Consider the following 26711-nt stretch of genomic DNA (forward strand, 5'->3'; position numbering starts at 1 on the left):
TAGGGAACTATGCTATCAGGAACTTCAAATGGAGGCCCTCCAGCTGGATAAGTAATCCTTTTATTTTAGAAAACACCCAAAATTACTCCACATAGCTCACAGAATAACATACCTTTCTCCTTGCATTCCAAACTTTTTTGCTTCTCTATTACAGCCAGTTCAACTGCAGCTCTTTTAGTTACTTCTACAGCATGAAGCTCCGGCCATTTTGCTTTCTGAGCACTCCTCTTTCAGACTATGAAGACCTCTAAAAAATGGTCTACTGGGAATGCTCACTGTCTTTGTTCCAATGTGCAGTAGGCACCTCTTTGAGGTCTTCATAGTTGGATAGAGGAGTGCTCAGAAAGCCAATGGGGGTGGAGCTTCAAACTAGACTAGGAAGAAACGAAAAGAACTCCAGTTGAACTGGATGGAAAAAAGGTTTACTTATTCAATAAGCTTCCAGTAATCCACAAGAACCTTTTAGAAGATGCAGTTTATTAACACCTTGCCCAAGGCTGGTGTATACAGATAAGATCTTACGTGTTAAAACCCTACGTCCGTTTTACTATTATCCACCTTCTAATTTTTATTTGTTGTGGTTGTTAGAACAGTGTAGAGTTTGCAAGGTGTATGGTGCTAACAGTACCTCCAGTTTATCAGTCCTGAGAAGCTTCTGAGCAGCAGTAGATCCAGGGACTGATACTGGTGGACTTCCTGGAACAATCATAGGTGTAGATGGCAGTATTTCAGTAGGAACTAATCCAACTCCAGGATTTACCGGCGTAAGGTAAGGAGCAAAACTAATAGCTGTGTTTGTTCCTAATGCTGGACCTACAGGAAATGTTTGCTGTGAAACAAAAAAACTCACAGTAAATTATGAAAATAAGTAAGAGTTCCTTTGTCAAAATAAATGATGCACAATGCCACATTATTTAGCAGGCAGCATAATGCAGGGGAAATGTGTAAATAAACACAATATGATGCACAAGTAATTTTCATTTGTAATGTAAAGTGAAACAATACAGTGGGGAAAAAGTACATATTTGAAAAAGCAGTAGGATTATAATGCTCCTAGCAATTTCTCTTATCCCCATCAGGGATCCTGTTCTAACAATACCTGCTCAACTACTATACTAATGTTTTCTTCATATCTGACAGATTTGCCAAGAGCCTTACCCTGAGCTAATAAAGATACAGTAAGATCAAGACACTTTCTCTTGAAATCCTCATATAATTGATTGCCGCACTGGGACATCTATTCCTTGCTGGTTGCTACTCTGATTTACTGTGCTATCCCTCTCCCACCCCCCTACACTGGGACGCCACAACAAGGATATCTCGCTTATTCTATATTTTTGTCATGCCTGGAATATATAGCTCAAGGTACACATTTCCATGGAAGAAAACCTATAATAGATCTGATGATTTATTTTTCTAAAAATATAACTATTTTCCCTAGTGACTCTAGTAGCTGCTAATACAAAAAGTCTCCAAAGGAGTTCACTTATTAGAGAAATACTGCTGTGAGTAGCTTTATTATAATAATGCTAATAAGGTTGTCCACAATTCTCAAGAGAATAATGCTAGTGTGTATAACTATTTAACAAAATGTCACTGTCACAAAAGTTGACACATCATGTTATACTGTTAAAATTACATTCATTCATTTTAATAAAACAGTTTTATATGTTTTAAATGTTGGTACTCATGCTGAATTGTATTTCAGGTATCTTTCATTTTACATTTCAGAAAATTATGAAATTCTGCATTTTAGTATAGATCTTTAGTGATTCTGATCTAAAGCCTGGTAAATACGGATATTTGGTGTAATGGGAAAAAAAGCTGAAAGGGAAAAAAATGCATAAATAAGAAAAAAAAGAGTGTTTTTTTAATGAAAAAATGTTAGTCAGGATTTCAAGGGATTTTTAAAATTCCTGCTTGGTTTCATATTTTCTCCTAAATGAGAACAACTTTTTCAGTAAGACGTTTTAATACTGCCCTGTGCAAACTATAAAATGTACATCCTCTTTTTGGTAGAGGTTATGGAAATATATGTTTGGCGTATTAAGTCATTCTGTCCTGTCATTACCATTCTTCTTGTTCAATGACTTAAATTAGCAATAATTATTAACAGCCTTTATTGAAGCCTTATCAGCTGCTATCAATAAACAAATTAAGTGCATGCAGGCATATTTATTGGCAGGTTGGTCAGAGGACTTACCATTGGCTGCAGTTGTGTGCCTGGAAACATAAATTGCATCTGCTGAGCTAGCATGGCTGCTGCGGTTTTCTGCTGAATAAGATTGTTTCTGCCATTAATTTCTAGCTGGGTTTTTAGATGTGTTGGTGGATGAAGGTATTTGCAGTTCTCCCTTGAACAGCGGCCCTGCAAGTATAAGGGAAATATGAAATGAAAAGGGTTATCCAGTGTGTTGGCGCTACAGAAATAAAACATAAAGTGAGTACAGTATTATACTTGAGCTGGTTGGTAATTAATTAGAGATGAGACGACAAGAAAAATAATATGCCAGTAGTTAACAATCAGTTTTCACTAGCCCCCTCTCAGCAACTTGTTTAGGTTTATATAATTCCAAATATGAAGATATTCATAGTTCATAAAATAGCGGCTTAAAATAATGCACCGCATTTCTAGAGGCTCTGATAACATAATATCAAAGATATTTTACAAAAAATTAAATGATTTTTTATTTTGCATAATTTTTTTTTTACAAATTAAAAAAAAAAAAAAATACAATTACTGAAGAGTTTAAAGTAATTTTACAAGATCCTAATAACCAGCATTCATGCATTTTTCTAAATCATAAAAATTAATACTCAGGGATGAACCGAAGGATCTATTGAGGTATGAACATAGCAATATTTGAAGTGGTTACTGTACCTTGATTGGATTGGGATCTGTTATCCAGAAACCCATTATCCAGAAAGCTCTGAATTACAGAAAGGCCGTCAAAAGTTCAAAAATTATTTATTTTTTCTCTGTAAAAATAAAACTGTACTTTGTACTTAATCCAATCAACGTCGGTAATCATTTGACCAAACCAGAGTATGGGACCTGTTATCAGAATGCTTGGGACCTGGGTTTTCGGATAACGGATTTTTCCGTAATTTGTTTCATCATATCTTAAGTCTACTAGAAAATCATGTACACATTAAATAAACCCAATAGGCTGGTTTGCTTCCAATAAGCATTCATTAAACTGTATTTGGATTAAGTATAAGGTGCTGTTTTATTTTTACAGAGAAAAAGTAAATACTTTGGATTAATTGGATAAAATAGTGTCTATGCGGGCCTTTCCATAATTTGGAGCTTTCTGGACAACTGGTCAGCATAATATTGTCCCTTTTATATTAGTTGACAGTTTTTCTTCCTACAAAACATCATGATTCCCCAGTTCACACAACGAAAGTCCCTGTCTGAATGCCAAAATGAAGTGCTGGATGGCACAGCGTAGTGACAGATGGAATCCTCATGTTCATTTCCATATATTAACAGATCTTCAAGTATCACATAGCTAAGCTGCTCATGGGCAGTCTGGGCTACTTTATCCTTCCAAACAAATATCTTCTAAGTCAGCTTTATATGTGCTCTGGCCGTGCACAGAAGAGGAAGTTTAATGGTATATATTTAGAATGGATGAAGTCATATTTAAATAAAAAATAGTATAACGCATATTGGATGATTGTATAATGTTGAATATGTGTAATATTAACATTGTCAGATTGAGTTACTATGAGATCTCTTAGTGGCATACTTCAGTGTAGCCAAATTACGACCCTTTACTGAAACATACAGTAAAACATAATGCTATAAACTGAAACAACTACATTGAAACAGAATGGCACTGTCACCTATGATTTGTAAGACAAGATAAACAACTGTATAACCTTACTTGACAAAAAACAATACGTTACTAAAATAATATGGTAAAACAATATCTTATCTGCCCACTCTCAGCCACCGCATGCTCATGTCGTTCATTTGTCCGCTCTGAACTGAGCCTCCTCGAAACTTGTGTTCAAAGCATTTGCCACTACTCCGGTAAATGTTGATCGTTCCAAATCCTTCAATAAATTTCATTACACCTGCCCTTAGTTTTTTGTAGCAAATTCAGTGATAATATTCCCTTGGAATATTAAAATCACACCTTCTCAGGTTTGCCCTGCTGAATTGTGATACCATATATATATTTCCCTGTAGAAGGCCACACAGTTGTTACCTGAATAAGCTCATTATTTTGCTCAAATATTGCAAAAGTATATCAAAATATAATGAATAAGTAAATATCATCCTTATAAACAGTGCTTAGTGATGTAAATTACATCCTTATAAACAGTGCTTAGTGATGTCATTGGTTATAATCGGAGCTTAGTGATGTCATTTCTGTCACATGATTCACTGAAACTTGTTTATTATAATAAAGTACCGCCTGTTGCAAAATATGAGGATATTAGAAGTCACCTCAGAGTTCCATGACCTGTATAAAAACACTCTGCCTTCGGCCTCATGCTTTTATATATCGTCCTGGAACACCTCGGTAACTTATAATATCCTTATATTTTACAAGAGGGTGTACTTTATTCACTATATACAACACACTTAGATCCTTGTCCAGCCAAGTTGACTCTACATGCAACCATTTCTCTAGGATTTATACTGTCACAGTTGTTTCTTTGTGAACTTTAAAAGCAAATCCGAGCTAAGGCAGGAAGCATGCATGAAGAAGTACAGAGTGTTCTAAGGTTACTAAGTGACAGAAATGTCCCTTGATGAGGAAATAGTGTAAGGCCATACCTTTTTAAAAAATAATTTCAACAGCTGTGCCAATCCATAGGTATATTAGTGCTCAAGAGTATTTGTTTTAACTGTGTTGCTGCCAACTGTATGACTCTATGTGAATGAGCATTAAACAAAGGAGAATCCAGAAAATGAGAAACAATGGAGCCTGGAAGTCAGGTACTTCACAACCAGCTCTGTAGATTTGGCATTATAAATGTGTGTCTAAATAAGTGCCAATTATTCCTAAGTGGTGGGATATATCTGTTGCCTTTTAAAAGAACCAATTAGGGAACGTTTTTTTCCCCCACTGGTTAGGAAACTACCTTAAATACTGTAATGAGGGAATGTAAACAAAATAGTTATAGTAAACATAAACAAACTATATTCCAAGTAAGCAGAAAACCCTTAACCCTGAATTAGGTGTAACACTTGCACTTGATCTAAATAAACAAGCAGGTCATACAAACTAATTCTATTCAATTTTGTAGAGATTTTACTGTGTAGAGAAGGAATTGCTAATGATTAAAACAAAGGAGGTTTCAAATGCAGCATGGATGTTTTTATAAAGTCCTGGCCAGAAGGGGCAGGGGGTGGAAGCCAAACTGTTATCTGTCACCTCTAAATTATAAAATGATCTAATGGAAATATAATTTATATATACCGGTATAGGATAGATTATACAGAAATCCGTTATCCAGAAAGCTCCAAATTACAGAAAGGCTGTCTCCCACAGACCCCGTTTTACCCAAATAATTCAAAAGTTGAAAAAATATTTATTTTTTTCTCTGTAATAATAAAACAGTACCTTGTACTTGATCCAAATTAAGATATAATTAATCCTTATTGGAAGCAAAACCAGCCTATTGAGTTTATTTAATATTTCTTTTTTTTTTTAATATTAAGGTATGAAGATCCAAATTACGGAAAGATCTGTTTCCTGGAAAATCCCAGGTCCCGAGCACTCTGGATAACAGGTCCCATACCTGTACTATATTGTACACTGTATATATTTCTCCTTTTTCTGACAGAACTTTTATTTCTTTCTGTCTTTGGTAGACCTAGCACTCAAAGTGAGAGGTAGGACTAGGACACAATTCAGAAACATTGATTTAACAGCCATTATTTTTCAGGAGTTAAACGTTAAAACCTGTCATGCCAACTTGTCAACATTTGAAAATAATCTCCAGGGGCACTATGGAGCTGGAAAGATGCTTAGTATTTGCTCTAAAGAAGAGAAACCTACCATACAAGAAATGCCAAAAGATTATTAAATAGGTTTCAGGTAGCCTTTTTTCTATAATTATAGCTTACTGGTAGATGACATTTAAAATGCTTCATGTACACAGGAACACCATTTAGGGGCCCTTTTCCTCTAATTATGGCTTACTGCTAGATTGTAAAAATAACCAATTTACATTGGCAACAATACTGAGATCACCATGGCATGTAAAAGTTGATGACAAGTTGAAGACAGTTCCACAGCCCTAAAAAAGTGCATGGGACACGCAGCCAAAACCAAGATTTTGGAGGTGATGGAGAATCTCCATGGCCGATGCTGTTCAAAAAAATGGCTGTCCAAATCAGAGTATTTGAATACAGAGATTTGGAATGGGACCACCGCTAGGTAAAATATACTGTGTGAGAGATATCCGATAACATTTACATTTCTGACCTTTGCACCATCATGTCACATTTCCAAATTTAATAAAGTACCGTAAGTAAACCTTGATCTCATAACAGTGTATACAAGTAATGATGCACATTTGTGGTTACAGGCCACTGGTCTGTTGTGTAATCAGTGGCGTAACTACAGAAGTAGCAGACCCCGCAGTTGTAGGGGGGGCCTGGGGAAAAGGGGGGGGCCAGACTGCTTCTTCTATAGATAACAAGAACTCCCCCCCAGCTACTCTCTTACCTGGGGTGGGGAAGCAGAGAGTGACGAAACAGGGCAGAGAGTGGGCGGAGTCTGGCTGGGGTATGGGCAGAGTGGGCGGTGCCAGGAAATGGGCGGGAGGATGGGGATCAGAGTGCACTGGGTCCCTCTGAATATTTTTTTTGCAGGAGGAGCCGGTGCACTCTAGTTACGCCACTGTGCGTAATCATTTGTAACAGGATATAATACACAAAAGCCATGATTATCCTGTAAATGATATCCTTATAAACGGTGAGTTCTGATTTCATCAGTTATAAACGGTGAGTAGTGATGTCATTTCTGTCACATGACTCACTGAAACTTGTGTATTATAATAAATAAAGTACCCCCAGTTGTAAAATATGAGGATATTAGAAGTTACCTCGGAGTTCCATGACCTGTATAAAAACACTCGGCCTTCGGCCTCGTGTTTTTATATGATCATGAAACTCCTCGGTAACTTATAATATCCTTATATTTTACAAAAGGGGGTACTTTATTCACTATATTATCAGGGTGATCCTGGCCCCTCTGCCACCCGAGGGAGCAGCAGTTGCTGCTGCCCCCCTTCCCCTGGAAATTCGCTCTTAAAGTACTACACTTGCTCATTTATACCACTGCAGAGTCTTGGAACAAGCTCTCTAGTTTTAGAAAAACACAGATCCAGTTGGTGTTCAAATTGTCCTTATCCATGTATGGACAGAACAGTGAATTAGCAGGTGAGGCCAGGCTGGTCCAGTGGGTAGCAATTGCAAAGGTATTGTTGATTCCTGTGGAAAAAGACAACCACCTCATTCTGTGTTGTCCTCTGTGTTGTCGTGTTGACAGCATTAGCCATAATAAAGATGTAGTATTAATTCAATAATAAAGATGTAGTACTAATTCAATAATTAATGGTTGTTTTTCCTATTTTCTGATATTGTAGGGACACCTAAATGGATATTGCAATGGCCTCAAGGATTGCATTGCAACCCTTTTGGCTGGATTTTCTAGAAGCGTCCCTGATTTTTCAAGTGATCTTGTAACAAATATTTATTAAGAACTATTTCTGAAATAAAAGTACTGTTATAAGCAACGATTTATGAAAATATTTTTCACATTTTTTGTTTTTACACACCATTTTTTCCCACTGCAAGTTTTCTTGCGCCAATATTTTTTCTGTTGTTTTTACACACCATTTTTTTCCCACTGATTTTTTTCCCTTCTTCTACCACTTTCAGGTTCTGTAAACTGGCAACTTTTTCAACATTTTATTTAATTTAAGAAATTACCAACAACTTTTTATGCAGCCAGTTCATTCTCCTAATGTGTGCTCATGTGAAAGGAAAACCGTGTTTCCAATAACATTGCTCACTGTTTCGTAGTGACAAGACAGAAAAATGCTAGGAATTTGAAAATAATCTCTTTGTTAAATTTGAATAGCCAGAATATTATACTAACTAGTTATTATACCACCAATTTTAGCACACATGCAGAGATGCCAGGTATTAAAACTGTCAGAAAACCAATATACCTGTATCTATAAACAAAAAGTAAAAAATTTGCAGTCACAAAGAATTTATTGGCATCATTGTATTTATTAATGCATTACATTATTAAATATTGGTGGCACTGTTGAGTAGAAACCCTATCCTATCTAAACAATCAAGTAACACACTGTCCCACCACAAGTCCTTTTATGAAGCCCCTTGGTGCTCTGGTGCACCTTAAAATCAGTTAAAGACATAGTACACCCTTTAATTCAACATGAGTTATAGAAACGGTGCTTGTGTTCATCACGCAAACAGTAAAAATGAAAGTACTTATTATTCAGAGCAACAGAAACAGTAGAAGAACTTAAGGAGTAGGGATAGTTATGGTAGTAGGGCAAAAATATTTTCAACACAAGTCCTATTGACCTGATGTTGAACTAAGGTGTATCTATGTAATTACTGCCCCTTTATTGGAACAGAAACAAGACATGGCTCCAATATGGTAAACCCCCGCATTAAGTAATAGCAAATTTCCAAATCAGAAACGATATTACAAGTATAAACATACATCTTATGATGTATGAACTCCTGCCCAGGATACTCTATTAACAATCTAATTTAGCCCTACAGCTGGAGTCTCCCTAAGGATATATATATATATATATATATATATATATATATATATATATATATATATATATATATATATATATAAATAGTGCATAGGTAAATTAATCAAAATGTCTAAGCCTGTGTCCATGTGGAAGTATCCCTTTATGTATAAAAAATAAATGGTTATAAATAGTTTCTGTAACTTATTAATTTATTATATACACAGGGCAAGACTTTTTATCATCTTCATATTATACACAATACAGGTATGGGACCTGTTATCCAGAATGATCGGGACTTGGGGTTTTCCGGATAATGGATCTTTCCGTAATTTGGGTCTTCATGCCTTAAGTCTACTAGATATTCACTTAAACATTAAATAAACCCAATAGGCTGGTTCTACTTCCAATAAAGATTAATTATATCTTAGTTTGGATCAAGTACAAGGTACTGTTTTATTATTACACAGAAACAGGAAATCATTTTTAAAAATTTGGATTATTTGGATAAAATGGAGTCTATGGGAGACAGCCATTACGTAATTCGGAGCTTTCTGTATATCGGGTTTCCGGATAAGGGATCCTATACCTGTATAACAACTATAAGAAAGCACAAAAAATAAGCTATATGGTGCAGTATGTCTGAAAAGACCAAATACCACCCTATTGTATCTGGAATTAACTGCTAAAACCAAAATTCACCACATATAAGTGCCTAGTTGGGTTGAAAAAAGACAAAGTCCATCAAGTTTAACCCCTCCAAATGAAAACCCAGCATCCATACACACACCCCTCCCTACTTTCACATAAATTCTATACACCCATACCTATAATAACTATAGAGCTTAGTATCACAATAGCCTTTGATATTAGGTCTGTCCAAAAAATCATCCAAGCCATTCTTAAAGGCATTAACTGAATCAGCCATCACAACATCACCCGGCAGTGCATTCCACAACCTCACTGTCCTGACTGTGAAGAACCCCCTACCTTGCTTCAAATGAAAGTTCTTTTCTTCTAGTCTAAAGAGGTGGCCTCTAGTACGGTGATCCACTTTATGGGTAAAAAGGTCCCCTGCTATTTGTCTATAATGTCCTCTAATGTACTTGTAAAGTGTAATCATGTCCCCTCGCAAGCGCCTTTTTTCCAGAGAAAACAGCCCCAACCTTGACAGTCCGCTCTCATAATTTAAGTCTTCCATCCCTCTAACCAGTTTAGTTGCAAGTCTCTGCACTCTCTCCAGCTCATTTATATCCCTCTTAAGGACTGGAGTCCAAAACTGCCCTGCATACTCCAGATAAGGCCTTACCAGGGACCTATAAAGAGGCATAATTATGTTTTCATCCCTTGAGTTAATGCCTTTTTTATGCAAGACAGAACTTTATTTGTTTTAGTAGCCACAGAATGACACTCCCCAGAATTAGACAACTTCTACAAAGACCCCTAGATCCTTCTCATTTAAGGAAACTCCCAACACACTGCCATTTAGTGTATAACTTGCAGTTATATTATTTTTGCCAAAGTGCATAATCTTGCATTTATCAACATTGAACCTCATTTTCCAGTTTTCCAACTTAGACAGATCCCTCTGCAAAGTGGCAGCATCCTGCATGGAACCTATAGTTCTGCACAATTTAGTATAATCTGCAAAAATAGAAACAGTACTTTCAATGCCCACCTCCAGGTCATTAATAAACAAGTTGAAAAGCAAGGGACCTAGTACAGAGCCCTGCGGTACTCCACTAACAACACTGGTCCAATTAGAAAATGTTCCATTTACCACCACTCTTTGTAGTCTATCTTTTAGCCAGTTCTCTCTCCAGGTACAAATACTATGTTCCAGGCCAACATTCCTTAATTTAACCAGTAATCTTTTGTGTGGCACTGTATCAAATGCTTTAGCAAAGTCTAAGTAAGTCACATCCACTGCCATCCCAGAATCGAGGTCCCTACCTTCTCATAAAAAGAAATTAAGTTAGTCTGGCAAGATCTATTACGCATAAAACCATGCTGGCACAAACTCTTAGTATTGTGATTTGCTATGAAGTCCAGTATCTTATCCTTTAAATTAACCCTTCGAAAAGCTTTCCTACCACTGACGTCAGACTAACTGGCCTATAGTTTTGAGGCTGAAAATGGGAATAGAGGTACCACATTAGCAATGTGCCAATCTCTCGGCACGATGCCAGACCTCAATGAATCCTGAAGAAATTAAGTAAAGAGGTTTGGCAATCACAGAGGTAAGCTCGCTAAGTACCCTGGGATGAATACCATCTTAACATGTTCTAGTCTCTTTTGAATTTCCTCATGTGTGAACCATGCATCATTAGTTGATTAGGATTACTTTTTATTCGCAAATATAGCTTTAATTTCTTTAATGATGGATTGCTCCACACTGTCATTGCTGTGCTTGCTGGGAAGTTCCATTGAGTCAGCCAGAATGCCTGTCAGTAACAGTGCAGAGCTGTGATCAATCACTATAGGAAAGATGGATGCACCCAAAGCAAGGTAAATTTACTTAATGAATGAATTCCTTATTGGGGCACAAGTAAATCATTGGAATACATTTTGGAGAAGACTAATGAAATTAGCAAAATGTGTTATCTGTTAAGGGTTAAAATAAGTATTTGCTATATTGTCATGGTCATAGGACACTTAAGGACCATAAGATAAACAAGATTTTACCCCAAAATGCTGAAAATTCACTTTTTCTTTCAATAAGTTGTTGCCTATTATAATCTTGTTCATCAAATAGAAAATAGGATACAAGTAGCATCTGCCTTTGTATATGAAATGGGGGTTAAAATATGGTGCTATATTCAAAAATTCTTCAGAAAATACAATTGCCAGTCTATATTGGGCAATACTCTTCCAGGATATTGCCCCAGTCCCCAAGGCACCAATTATATATACTTAACAAAAAAAAAAAATCCCGTAGCTCAAAATCCATTTTATTCAATTCACATAATAAAAAATTGTTTACATACTGACCCCTTGACCTAGGTCAACTGTCAAGGGATTAGTATGTAAACAATTCTTTATTTGAATTGAATAAAAATGGATTTTTATGGATTTTGAGCTATGGGATATTATTTGTGAAGTATATAAAAAAACGTGCTGTCCTATATTTCCTTTCACAACACCACATAATGTAGGTGGGTATTTAGTTAATTTCCCATTTGTCCTAAATCAGAAACACTCTATTAAATGTAAATCAATGGTTAGTCTGTGTCCTAATTAGGATGGCATGTTGAATGTGACACTTTGAGGTGATCTACCATTTGCTAATGATTTTCTGCAATGCCCCTCTAATAGCATATTAGCCTATATATTCTATAGGTCATATTTAAGACTAGCTAAATCCATAAATCTCTGGTATTCAAGTCAACGTTTTTACAGATCTGCACTAAAAAGTATTTTATAAAGCTATGTAATGCAGCAACTCTTTAAAAAATAAATCAAAAGTAAATTAATAAAAGCAACTAAATGACAAAAAAAACAGAAATATGCACTAAAGGAATCTAAACCACGCTATGGCTCAATTAATATGGATTGAATCCTGTCCCCAGGTGTATTCCGGATTTAAAGGTTAATAGCTAATTAGAAAGAATACTCTCAATCTTAAAACCTATTAATAAACCCTCATCTTAATAAATGCATTCTAGAGCTCATTTACTAAGAGAGAAAAAGTGAGCAAATTGCCATGTTTTTCCCCAACAGTGCACTTTTATTTTACACTATTTCTTCATATTTTTAGCCACTTTCTAGTGGCTGATTTGCTAGTAAGCATTGCTCATTTGGCTGCAAGTTGTCCAATCAATTAAAGGGCAGCACTGTGTGTGCATTCACCCTAATCCAATGGGCCACAATTGATGTGTATAGATGTGGGCACTGTATATTTATTTGACAGGCCTTGCACATCTCCACAACACCAGATCTGACTACTCACACTGCCTGATAGTTACACAGGCAACACGGTCTTTAACTGATGATAAGGGTCAGGAGGGAAATGGGATGACCCAGTACCATATCTTATCACTCAACCTATGGGTTGAATGGATATTGAATGAGGTGCAGACAGCCCAAACAATCTGAAAATCGGAAGTAAAGAGCATATGTGGCTACTTTTCACTTGTTCTTTTGCCATTGCATCATGGCAGATCTTACAGCAAATGTTTAACACATAAGAATGCAGAGCTCCATTTTTAAAGGAAAAGTATATATTTTGGGAAAACGTGGCTAAAATTCATGTTCTTCTGTTACAAATGAATGATAAAGTTTTATTTAAACTGCAATTCTAATACAAGCAAAGAAATTGACAGAGTTGTTCGTACTTACATGCTAAAGGTTTCCTCGTATTCAAGGAGCTATAAATACATTATTAATGTAAGACTGTTTAATTGAGGCAAGTCCTATTTCTGTTGTCTATATGTGGCTCTAGTACTTTAGATATAAAATAGTCCATATACTTATGTAATTCCAAAAATATTATATACTGGATATATATATATATATATATATATATATATATATATACACACACACACACACAGGTTTTGTAGAAATTAACGCACTCCTGGATTACATGATGCAGTCCCTATTACCTTTCTCAAGACTATGCTAAATTTTGAGAAAGGTACTAAAACGTTGACAATAAAATGTTTTCACTTTTATCACTGCATCATGAAAAACACTGCACCTAAAAGCCTTTAAAAACCTTAAGGACCTATTTAGCAACATTCCGAATTCCTTTATTTTCACGAATCGTATTTTTTTCTCTAAAAAAAAAATCGAGTTTATAAAAAAATTCTCTACAACTCGAACAATTCACGGTTTAAGTGTAAAAACCACTACAACACTAATTACAAAACGTCTCCACGTAAAAGCAGTCGAGGTACCATAGAAGTCAACGGAATCTGTGCTGATCCTATTGGACCTTTTATTAGCCTTTTAGATGTTTTTGGATTTTTTTACAGTAGTAATTATCCAATTTTTATAGATCTTAGAATACTTTTTCGATTCAGATTCATTTTTAATGACTTTCATGGCATTCTTGATATTAGACAAACCGTTTAATTGTGGTTTCAAAAATATCTTATACCACTAATAATATATATATATCTATATCTATATATCTATATATATATATATATATATATATCTATATATATATATAGATAGATAGATAGATATATATTTGACAAAGGTCTCAAGGAAGACCGAAATGTTGGAATAACAAATAAACTCTCTCTCTTTTTCACCATATTTTATTAAGACCTGTGAGTGCCTTACTTTACATGATATTCTATATAACTTTTCTGCAGTGTGCACCCAGGATATATATATATATATATATATATATATATATATATATATATATATATATATATATATATATATATATATATATATATATATATATATATATATATAAATATAGGCAAAAACGGCAGCACTCCAAGGATTTTAAACAAAGTTCAAAGGTGAAGAAAGAGCAGGTTTATTAGAATCCAACGTTTCAGTTCCTAGCTGGAACTTTCATCAGGGAATACATTTGTATTTTATAAATATATATATATATATATATATATATATATATATATATATATATATACACACGCACACACACACACACACACACACACACACATATACACACACACATCTACACAGACACATATACTATGGAACACCATCAGCTGTTGCTATGGGAGCAGCACATCAGCACATCAGCACATCAGCTTAGTATTTTCAAAATGCTGCAGCTGTGAAAAAATAGTGATCTTAAAAAAAAAATGCCATACCATAATGACATCATAGGCATGGTATTGCAGAATGTTATTCTGCTGCTTTTAACTGCTTTCTGTCCTGGTGTCTGGAGAAAAGGACCATAACATAAATACACATTTCAAGCACCTGTTTTCAGTAAATGTCAAGGGCTGAACAACATGTTGATCAAAGCTCCTCATTTGATGAATAACAAAAATACACCCGGGTTTAATCTTTAGATATAATCTTTTAAAATGTATTACGAACAACACTAGGGGCCCTATTTATGATTGCTTGAGCCCAAAGGTATCACAACTAAAATGTTGTGTGAGTTTCCAAAGTCACGCTGGGTGTTGGGCCAGATTATTTTAGCAACTTCATTGTCTTTTCCAGAGAAGGCTTTTGGAAATTGTTCTGCTGAACAGGGTTGCATGTACAAGTAGTGCTATATAAATATATACACGTATTGGATCCATTATCTGGATTCCAAAAAACGCTTTGCGTTTGTGAAATTTTATTACATACACTGAACGTTCGCAAAAGCCATTTGGTCAAAAACTTTGCGATTGTTGATGAGGTCTGTAATCGGTCAAAAAGGATGCAAACATGGTTGCTAATGTTCGCAATCCTCTTTGCCCAGGATTTTTGCGCTAGCAAAACATATTACATTCCACCATTAAGGTATGGAGATCCAAATTACAGAAAGTCACCTTATCTGGAAAACCCCAGGTCCAGAGAATTCTGGATAACAGGTCCTATACCTGTATATATACATACATAAATAACAAAAAGATCACAATATATTTAAATAAGAAAACAGTTGCTATAATTTCTACTAAAAACTAAACTAAAATGATGCTCTGTATTACATTGAAGTATAATTTTTATATAACTGTTCATTAATAGAAACAGGCCATCACCAGTTCAGCTTCAACATCATATTATGCTGATTGGCAGGTTTCTGTTAAATGCTAAACCCAGGATGACCTTAACAGGTGTTTTGTGGTGAGTAAATATTTCCCCAGGAAACAGAGGGTGATGACAGGCTAGAGTCTGGAGTATAAATATTAAGATTGCATGGCAGATTTATCAAATATCGTACTGGGGAAAACGGTTGTCCCACACCTCAAAAAGAGGATTTTTTTGATATGAGCATTAATTGGGTATTGATATAAATTGTATCATTTTATGTATCCCTTTGTGTATTAAACTCTATACTGTAAATATATTGCTAGTTAATCAGAAGGATGTTAAAGAAAATTATATGGGATTTAAATTGTAATTAGATTTTACTTTAAATTGGATAAGGGTTAAAAGAATGCTGGCTTTGAGCCAGATCTATTTTCCTGAGAAAACATATTTCCTAATTCAATTCCAAACTTCCCCATAGATATCAAAGAAGTTTTTATGTGACAAACAATAATGTTTTTTTTCACTGAACTGAATTTGCCCCTTTGTCTATTAGTTGTCTAATATTTGATACCTCCAATAAAACTAAAGACCATAAGAATAAAGAATTTGATACTTTAAGGGCAGTGGCACACTCTGCTGCTTCAAGTGACTAATCTCCCCTAAATGTCCTCCTGCCGGCTAGAATGTAAATCACCGACAGACACTCCAATGCATCCTGCCGGGAAGGCATTTAGGGGAGATTCGTAGCCCCGAAGAAGGGGCGATTTATCGTTGGGCGACTAATCTCCACAAATCTTAGCGTGTGTCACCACCCTAACGGCCCCCATACACAGACCAAGTCGGCAACTTATCGGCCCGTGTGTAGACCCCCTGACGAGCTTTCCTGATCAATTTCTGTCCGAAAGTCGGTCAGATGCCGATCGGCCAGATGATAATATCCCGTCGTATCGCGGCTGCATCTTTTAGTTGATGCGGTCCCGATATCCGACCGCCCGTTTGGCCTCCATTCTGATCCAATCATTGGGCCATAGGGCCCACAATCGGATCAGCCCGATATCGCCCACAGAGACTAATGTGTGCAGTTCAATGTGAATTTAGTTGTACTACTTCTTATACTTTCTGGATAGAATCAAGGGCCAGTGATTAATCTTCATAGAGGATTATTCCTGATTTGTTTTCTAGGGACAACCTAGACTGAATCCAGGCCTGGCTACCTGAGCAACTATGGAATATGTTGTTGATGAAGAGCTTCAACTATATAACCCAAGAAAAACCGTACTGTGCTTCCAAAAACAGCACTGCCAAGCTCAGCATTTCAGCTCGACTATCAAGAAAAACTGGTAGGACATAAGCAACACCATTGTAACAACAACTGTAACAACCATATAATGGACACAATGTATGGAAAATGTTGTGTGCATCTTAAAGGGGTTTAAGATGCACTCCCTTCCAACACTTTTTTCAGTTCAGTTGTTTTCAGATAGTTCCCCAGAAATAAAGACTTTTTTTTAAATACATTACATTTTTTATGTGTGATCATTTTTCTAATATTGAAGTATAAAGCATCATTTTCACCTTCTAAAGCAGCTGTGGGAAGGGAGTCGCAGACCCTGTAAACTGTTCTAAATTGATACATTTAGTTGATACATTTCTTATCTTTGTCCCTGCTGAGCAGAATCCCTGGGTTTCATTAAAGGCAGCTGTCATAATTGATACAATAGTTGCTAATACTCCAGAGATGTGACTGAGAAATGTATCAACTAAATATTGTAGCAGTTTAGTGTCTGCACCTGAATTACTGAACTGCCAGACTATAACACAAGAGCCAGGAACATTAAAGGGGTTGTTCACCTTTGAGATAAATGTTAGTATGATGTAGAGAGTGATATTCTGAGACTATTTGCAATTTGTTTTCACTTTTTATTATTTGGGGTTTTTGAGTTATTTAGTTTTTTATTCAGCAGCTCTTCCATTCGCATCTTAAGCAATCTGGTACATAGGGTCCTAATTAACTTAGCAAGCATGCATTGATCTGAATAAGAGACTGGAATATGAATAGGAGAGGCCTGAATAGAAGGATCCGTAATAAAAAGTAACAATAACAATACATTTGTAGCCTTACAGAGCATTTGTTTTTTAGAAGGGAGTCAGTGACGCCCATTTGAAAGCTGCAAAGAGTTAAATGAATAAGGCAAATAACTATAAAAAATATATAATGAAAACCAATTTAAAAGTTGCTTAGAATTGGCCGTTCACAACATAATAAAAGTTACCTTAAAGGTAAACCTCCCCTTTAAACTTTAAGGGGCCGATTCACTAACTTCGAGTGAAGGATTCGAAGTAAAAAAACTTTGAATTTCGAAGTTTTTTTTGGGCTACTTCGACCTTCAACTACGACTACGACTTCGAATCAAAGGATTCGAACTAAAAATCGTTCGACTATTCGACCATTCGATAGTCGAAGTACTGTCTCTTTAAAAAAAACTTCGACCCCCTAGTTCGCCATCTAAAAGCTACCGAAGTCAATGTTAGCCTATAGGCTTGGCTAACTTTTTTTGATCGAAGGATATTCCTTCGATCGTTGGATTTAAATCCTTCGAATCGTTCGATTCGAAGGATGTAATCGTTCGATCGAAGGAATAATCCTTCGATCGTTCGATCGTACTATCTGCGCTAAATCCTTCAACTTCGATATTCGAAGTCGAAGGATTTCAATTCCCAGTCGAATATCGAGGGTTAATTAACCCTCGATATTCGACCCTTAGTGAATCAGCCCCTAAACTTAGATTTTGGAAAAAAGGCAAAAAATAAAAAATGTAAAGTAATTGATAAAACTCTATTTCTGTTGAACAATATGAAAAACAATAAAAAAAAGTGTTTGGAAAGTGAACAACTCCTTTAAAAACAAACCTCTGCAAAGCTGGGGTATGATGTTTTTCACGCCTGGAACTTTTTTATAACCAGGGTTCATCTAAATAGTAAATGTATTCGTATTTTTATTGGGATTATTTGATGTGATTCAATAAGAATTTGGATAATAAGCTGCTCAGCACACATCATAATGTGAATCAATCAGAATGTCTGCACCATTCTACAATGCAAACACATTAAAAAATTAAAAAAGACTGAGCAATAATTGTTTGTCAATATAAGTGATGATTGGTCTATAATCCTGCTTTCTGTTTCCAAGAGATCCAGTTAATGTTGCATTAAACACTACTGCTTTATGTGTCTAAACCAAAACACACACTGCAGAATCTCGGTTTAGATACACACAACCCTGTAGACACGTACTTGAGTTTCCAGTGATTCTCTTAGCCTTGAGCTATCTAAAACAGCTGTTCCCCCTCCCAGGAATTGAAATATGATAACGAGACAACATTCAGAGCACTGAACTATTCCTAAGGAAATTGATTCTGTGTACAACCATAACCAAATCATCAGAGGAATATAACCATTTTGATCTCCCAATGAAAGGAACTAAAACAAAAAGTTATTCTGAAATTTCCAGGGGGACATCAGATAAAATCTTTTGTTGGAATATTCAACATTTGTTTGTATAATCAATACAAACATTTGTTTGTATAATTCATCTCGGAGGTAAACAGAAACTGATAAAAATGCCTATATTCGGTTGAATTTACCGTCCGTGATGCCTAGAATAGCAAATACTGTCTAGATTGGACACCGCATTGCTGCATTCTCGAGCTCAGCTACTTTGTATCATCCAATTAATTGTCATATCTTATCGAGAATTGTAATACACATATTTCCATTCTACAAAGGTGGATATTTTTGTGCTCCAAATAACTTTTAATGAAAAGCAATTATCATAACTATTCATGCAAAAATACATTTCACAGCTCATAGATAAATACAGACAGATTAAAATACATTAGACACCAAAATATTGGCATACTAGTGTACACTGGAAATGGTGTAGTAGGCAATCCTTATATTTTATTGTGTGGGTACATTTTATCGGTTTTAAGAGTCAGAACCAATAAGGCATAGAATAAAAACAGCAAGTCACATACTGGTTTTAAAGGGCAAAGAAAGTCCTATTCATATTGGCACCCTTTAGTGATTCTAATTCCTAATCAGCACCATGCCTCCATTTACTTACCCTTCCCAGGCGTCAGTAGACAGACGTACACTCTGGCAAGCACAATAGAGTAGAATATTTGAATTTTACTCATGTGAGTATAAGGGGGTCATTTACTAACAATCATTTTTCATTTGTTCCACCAATCTCTAAAAAATCGTGATTTTTAAGAAAGCTCTAAAAATTCAAGAATGATTAAGTGTTTGAATCACGAAAACCTCTATTACAAAAGTGAAAAGGTCCTATAGAAGTCAATGTGAATGGGAGCTACGCTGATCCTTTTGAACCCTCTAAATAAATTAAGACTTTTACAGGTTTTTTGGGGGTTTTTTTTCGCTAGGAATTGTCTGAAAAACTTAATTTTTTTAGAGTTGTTTGAGGTATTCATATTTTTTAGTGCATCTTTCAGCATTGTTTTCCATTTAGATTTTTTAAATAAATCTCACAACATTTGTAGTTTGTGAGTTTAGTTGTGGTTTCAAAAACCACTAAAACAATGAAAATGAGACTGTTCATAAAAAGACACTTAAGTCAGCCCTAGGGACAACTATGAAAGGTAAAATGGTGGTGTGTTGCTACCCTACTTTATTCCCCTGTGGACAGTAGACGGCAGGACGGTAACAACTGGATTCACTAGGGTTTCCTAACATATTGGCACCTACTGCGATTCAAACTTTCTGTGTACTGTTAATAGTAATTATATTTGCAAATAACTTAATTTACAAATAGTAATTTAACAGCTTTAAAACTTATATATTGGAAAGCTTCCAAGAATTATAATTCAGTTTCTTTCAGTTTTTGGTGGAAACCCCCTTTGTTTAAAGCTAAATAAATAAAAATGTGGTAAAAAATGATTATCCTTACTATTACTATCCTCTTCCTGAGAACTGGATCCCATGTTCTGCTGTATATATTTCTTTGCAGTGAATGAATGTGACAATTGCAATAAATACATTCATACTGTCAATGAAAACTCCACAGACAGCAAATAACACATGTTGACCAACGCATTTTCTCATACACAGTTAAAATATCCCTAAAATTATTAAGGCTTGTTACTTACCTTGAGGGAATCAAAGCAGGCAATGACTCGTCCATTTTCAACCTGACAACTTTTGGGTGGATGTGCAAATTTACATTCCTCATCAGACCTTGAACAAGTCCCCCTCTGAAACTGTCTGCACACCTCCAATGTAAGCCATTTTGTGTCTCTTACAGGAGCTACATTCAAAGCCATGATTGGGGAAAACAGAAAAAAATGGAACGCCTTCTCAGTAACTGTTCAAATGCCAGTTAATCTGTTTAAAAACTTTGGCAATAAAAGAAAAATAATAAAATGTTCGGGCGTTAAACTGCTGAATGGAGTCCAAGGCACTTGAAGCACCATAAGAAAAAGCCTATTAATCAGCACAAAGTTACTCATAAATCAGGCTGCCCACTAAAAAAATCTGGCTTTAAAAACAACATGCTCTTAATACTCAGCAACTGGAAATGTCAGGATGGCTGGACTATTTGCTGACGACTACTTTCCATGAAGTTACTCCAAATTAACTGCACCGTCTCGGTAATGTATTCTTTGACTCAAGACAAAGTTTCTCTTTATTTGAGGTTGGCAAAAACTGTGTCAGCCTTTTGGGAAATTCACACAAATGGTGCGGTTAGGATCTCTTTTCTTCGCTGAGGCTCATTCCATTTCATGTTGAGTTATTGGCAAGTAAAGACATGGTAGATGAAGTCACACTTCAGAGCAGGATCCGGTGTGTTTGGCAAGCAGAAAGCCTTGAAAAAACAGATGGCCTGCTTTAGTACTTTCTGGCAAAAGTGACTTTACAGAAGGCACTTTTCAAGTAAACCTAGCAAAACGAAAAAAGAAAAAGTCTACTTAATAAAATCTCAAACCAAAATGAGTACAAAGTGCCCTTTAAAAGAAGCTGTGTGATATTAAGGAGCTGCATTCTAATTCAGAAGAAATAAACATTTGCCTTGCTTGGAAAGATATGAGAGAGAAAAATAACCAAAAGAAACACATATTGCAGCAATACTCCAGGAGATGGGAGTGACTCAGAAAGAGTGTAGATGAGAGTGGAAGAAACAATAATTAGACAATTCAATTCTGATTTGTACCTTTTGTACAACACTTCAAATTTTACATAAGCATACATTTCTACCTTTCAAATGGTTCCTTCTTAATGTTGACTAACTGCTGTACATGTATTATGCAGTATTTAGAAATACTCATCTAAAACAAGGCAATGATCAGTTTAGATAGCAGAAGTCATAATACTTATTTATGGTTTCATCTGATAAGCACAAAGAGACAATCACAAAACAGCATAAACACAAGTTGCCAAGCAAGATTGTTAGATCTAAATTTCAACAAAACCAGATGGGACTTATCCTCCAATAGTATGGGCCCAATTATTTGCAAAATACACACATAATCGTATTAAGGAGTAAAGATAAAAGGCAATATTTATTTAACTACCATGCCACAGATACTTAAAACCATTTAAAATAAATAAAAAACAGCGCTGCGCTGGGTTCAGGGATCCCTTTAACCCCAAATAACCACTTATAAAGAGGACTCCTCTATGTAGGATTTGGTGGAAATTTGATTATGTCTAGGTGGCTCAACAGCCAGTATTCCAATCAAGCGTTAGTAGATACACATGTAAATCCAATTGTTCATGTGAGGGAACGAAAGTGCATCCTTATAATTCACATCCGCAAGATATTGCAGAGAAGAAAATCCTGGTTATATAACACTGAATAGCGTGCTGCAGCTTAGTGAAGGTTACTATCTCCCGCGGGTACAATAGTCCCCGTGATGGTTTGCGGTGCAAAGCCAGTATATCAGGTTTAATGTCTTTGCGGGTAACTGGATTTGCCAATGTCTACTGTCCCATCCATATATTTACAGCCGCCTATTGCTCTCAGTGGCCAGCTGAGAGGTTGCGGCTTCGTGATACTGCGATCACTGACAGTCACCGTATTGTGCCAGCCCAGGTGTAACAGTTATCCCGGCTATCACCAGACCCGAAAATAAAGGTATACAGACCACGTGTCTTTGAGAGTTTTTCACCCGATAATTTCCGCGTTCCATCAACTGGCAGGAGATCTTCTGTCTGCGCACTTAAGTTCCCAAAATAGGGGAGCAGGGTATCCCAAACGACTCAGTGTCAGCGCTGTGCCTCGACAGCTGTTTCGCCACTCAACGTGGCTTTGTCAAGAGACCGAAAGGGTGGATATGACGTCGTTTTATCTTTGCCATCACATGTTCAAAGTGGGTGGTCTTTTGTGTAAGCCGCTTCCCACACATAAGAAGGATATAGTAATATCAATATGAACAATTGTATCATTTTCACTTCCCATAATCGTGGTTATGTAACCCTTTGGTATTATCTCAGTAGAATATATTTAAAGGATCAACCAAATAGGTATCAAATGAGAAGAGAGGACTCGCGGCTTCACTTTTGCTGTGATGGAAACATCAATATCAACTTGTGGCATGGTTACACAATACTATATTTCAAAAATTTGTAAGATTAATCACTATTGCTTATTTTTAACTATCATCCCATTTAATCGATATATAATTATAAACTTATATCAGAATAAGAAATAAGAGAGAAAAAGAGAAAAAAATGAAAAGAAAATCAAAAGGTAGAACTACAACTCTCACCAACACAAAATTTTATTTTTTTGAAATAGTCTAAAAAAGCGGGGCCAATCAAGGGACTATTGTTATGACCATTCCTTCATTTATTTATAAAGGCCTGAAAATTCAATTGGCCATTGAGTCCGAACTCTGACTTATAAGTATTAAGCTTAAATATCCAACTGGTCTCTAGTTGGAGCAACCTGTTATCTAGGTCACCGCCCCTTACATCACTATGCAGACGGTCAATGCCCTGAAAATAAGACCCCATATGTTTGCCATTGTGAATGCAATAAATGTGTTTGGCAATAGATGACAATAAATTGCAATTATTAATATCTCGCATATGTTCATATATGCGTCTTTTCAGCGGCCTCTTTGTTTTTCCTATGTATTTGCTCCCACAGTGGCAAGTAAACATGTAGATCACGTAAGTCGTAGTACAACATATATAATGATACATGTTGTATTTTACTCTTCCATTGCTAAAATCCCTAGATGTCCTCATATATTGACACTGTTCACAGGCCCCACACTTATAGCTACCTACTGTTTTGCAACACGCTGTTTTCGAACATTCGAAAACAGCGTGTTGCAAAACAGTAGGTAGCTATAAGTGTGGGGCCTGTGAACAGTGTCAATATATGAGGACATCTAGGGATTTTAGCAATGGAAGAGTAAAATACAACATGTATCATTATATATGTTGTACTACGACTTACGTGATCTACATGTTTACTTGCCACTGTGGGAGCAAATACATAGGAAAAACAAAGAGGCCGCTGAAAAGACGCATATATGAACATATGCGAGATATTAATAATTGCAATTTATTGTCATCTATTGCCAAACACATTTATTGCATTCACAATGGCAAACATATGGGGTCTTATTTTCAGGGCATTGACCGTCTGCATAGTGATGTAAGGGGCGGTGACCTAGATAACAGGTTGCTCCAACTAGAGACCAGTTGGATATTTAAGCTTAATACTTATAAGTCAGAGTTCGGACTCAATGGCCAATTGAATTTTCAGGCCTTTATAAATAAATGAAGGAATGGTCATAACAATAGTCCCTTGATTGGCCCCGCTTTTTTAGACTATTTCAAAAAAATAAAATTTTGTGTTGGTGAGAGTTGTAGTTCTACCTTTTGATTTTCTTTTCATTTTTTTCTCTTTTTCTCTCTTATTTCTTATTCTGATATAAGTTTATAATTATATATCGATTAAATGGGATGATAGTTAAAAATAAGCAATAGTGATTAATCTTACAAATTTTTGAAATATAGTATTGTGTAACCATGCCACAAGTTGATATTGATGTTTCCATCACAGCAAAAGTGAAGCCGCGAGTCCTCTCTTCTCATTTGATACCTATTTGGTTGATCCTTTAAATATATTCTACTGAGATAATACCAAAGGGTTACATAACCACGATTATGGGAAGTGAAAATGATACAATTGTTCATATTGATATTACTATATCCTTCTTATGTGTGGGAAGCGGCTTACACAAAAGACCACCCACTTTGAACATGTGATGGCAAAGATAAAACGACGTCATATCCACCCTTTCGGTCTCTTGACAAAGCCACGTTGAGTGGCGAAACAGCTGTCGAGGCACAGCGCTGACACTGAGTCGTTTGGGATACCCTGCTCCCCTATTTTGGGAACTTAAGTGCGCAGACAGAAGATCTCCTGCCAGTTGATGGAACGCGGAAATTATCGGGTGAAAAACTCTCAAAGACACGTGGTCTGTATACCTTTATTTTCGGGTCTGGTGATAGCCGGGATAACTGTTACACCTGGGCTGGCACAATACGGTGACTGTCAGTGATCGCAGTATCACGAAGCCGCAACCTCTCAGCTGGCCACTGAGAGCAATAGGCGGCTGTAAATATATGGATGGGACAGTAGACATTGGCAAATCCAGTTACCCGCAAAGACATTAAACCTGATATACTGGCTTTGCACCGCAAACCATCACGGGGACTATTGTACCCGCGGGAGATAGTAACCTTCACTAAGCTGCAGCACGCTATTCAGTGTTATATAACCAGGATTTTCTTCTCTGCAATATCTTGCGGATGTGAATTATAAGGATGCACTTTCGTTCCCTCACATGAACAATTGGATTTACATGTGTATCTACTAACGCTTGATTGGAATACTGGCTGTTGAGCCACCTAGACATAATCAAATTTCCACCAAATCCTACATAGAGGAGTCCTCTTTATAAGTGGTTATTTGGGGTTAAAGGGATCCCTGAACCCAGCGCAGCGCTGTTTTTTATTTATTTTAAATGGTTTTAAGTATCTGTGGCATGGTAGTTAAATAAATATTGCCTTTTATCTTTACTCCTTAATACGATTATGTGTGTATTTTGCAAATAATTGGGCCCATACTATTGGAGGATAAGTCCCATCTGGTTTTGTTGAAATTTTGAAAAGTATATGTGGACACCTCCAATTAGGCCATTTCAAATTGGAGAGACACCTTGCGCAATCAATTTAAGTATATAATTGTTAGATCTAGTTACAATGCTTCTCTATACTTAATCTCAGCTTTTAACATTAACCTGCAGTAAAGGGGTGGAGAGCTACTTCAGGAACAAACAGCACTAAGGCCCATGTCACATCCCTCACTCCAGCCTTTATACATTACATTTTTGGTTAAATATATTGGAAAGATTTTTTCTTTTGCACAGGCTATTTACAGTGAAAGTGAAAAGTGAAATTCTGCTACTTCTGTGGAATTTTTAGGGACATATTTATGAATGGGTAAATGCGAGAGTTACCCATTTATTTCACTTTATCAAACATCTCCATAAAAATCACATACAAGGGAGAACTGTGGACTTATATAACAGTGTAACAAACTGTAACTTACAGCAACTTAATACCCCTGAATTGTGTCTGTATGTTACCCTCCTATTTAGACTGTGAGCCCTACGGGGCAGGGTCCTCTAGCCTTTTGTTTACTTAATCTGCATTGTAATTGTATTTTATATTTATGTGAATTGTATTTCTAATAATGCACTTATTGATACTTTTTATTTCAATGCCCCTTGTTTGTTACTACTATTTTATTGTTTTGCTGTACAATGCTTTGCCCTCAATGAGAGCTATACAAATAAAAATATACATACATACATTTGTAAAATTGAGAATGAAAAACTCTATTTTCACACTTAAATATGCCTCAAGTTCACTTGTATAATGTTCTCATTAGCCATGCTCCAACATAAATCCTCAGCTGACTGACAGGTTATCTATCTTTTGTATAGACAATATTGAAATAAAAGTATGGGATCCCTTATCCAGAAACCCTTTATTTAGAAAACATCCAATTGTGGGATTTAAACCAGATCATTTTACTTTTTAAAATGGATTTTTTTTCTCTGTAATACTAAAACAGTAGTTTGCAATTAAGGTATTTTGCAGACTTAAAGTAAAGGAAAACTATACCCCCTAAACAGTGTAGGTCTCTATAA

At 35.9% G+C, this 26711-nt stretch overlaps 1 protein-coding gene across 15 annotated transcripts in view; it reads right to left on the reverse strand.

Moving 5' to 3' along the window:
• LOC108708479 (muscleblind-like protein 2) overlaps nt 1-26711 on the reverse strand; it is a 105126-nt gene that overhangs the window by 24068 nt on the left and 54347 nt on the right. For all 15 annotated transcript variants that reach the window (XM_041582417.1, XM_041582413.1, XM_041582421.1 and 12 more), the window contains exons 2-4: nt 20625-21414; nt 2204-2368; nt 629-829 (exon numbers count right to left, since the gene is read on the reverse strand). In XM_041582417.1, the coding sequence (XP_041438351.1) occupies nt 629-829; nt 2204-2368; nt 20625-20798 (540 nt within the window). In that variant the 5' untranslated portion in view covers nt 20799-21414. The remainder of the gene's footprint in view (nt 1-628; nt 830-2203; nt 2369-20624; nt 21415-26711) is intronic.

The sequence above is a fragment of the Xenopus laevis genome, chromosome 2L (genome assembly GCF_017654675.1).
Source record: "Xenopus laevis strain J_2021 chromosome 2L, Xenopus_laevis_v10.1, whole genome shotgun sequence".
NCBI lineage: Eukaryota > Metazoa > Chordata > Amphibia > Anura > Pipidae > Xenopus > Xenopus laevis.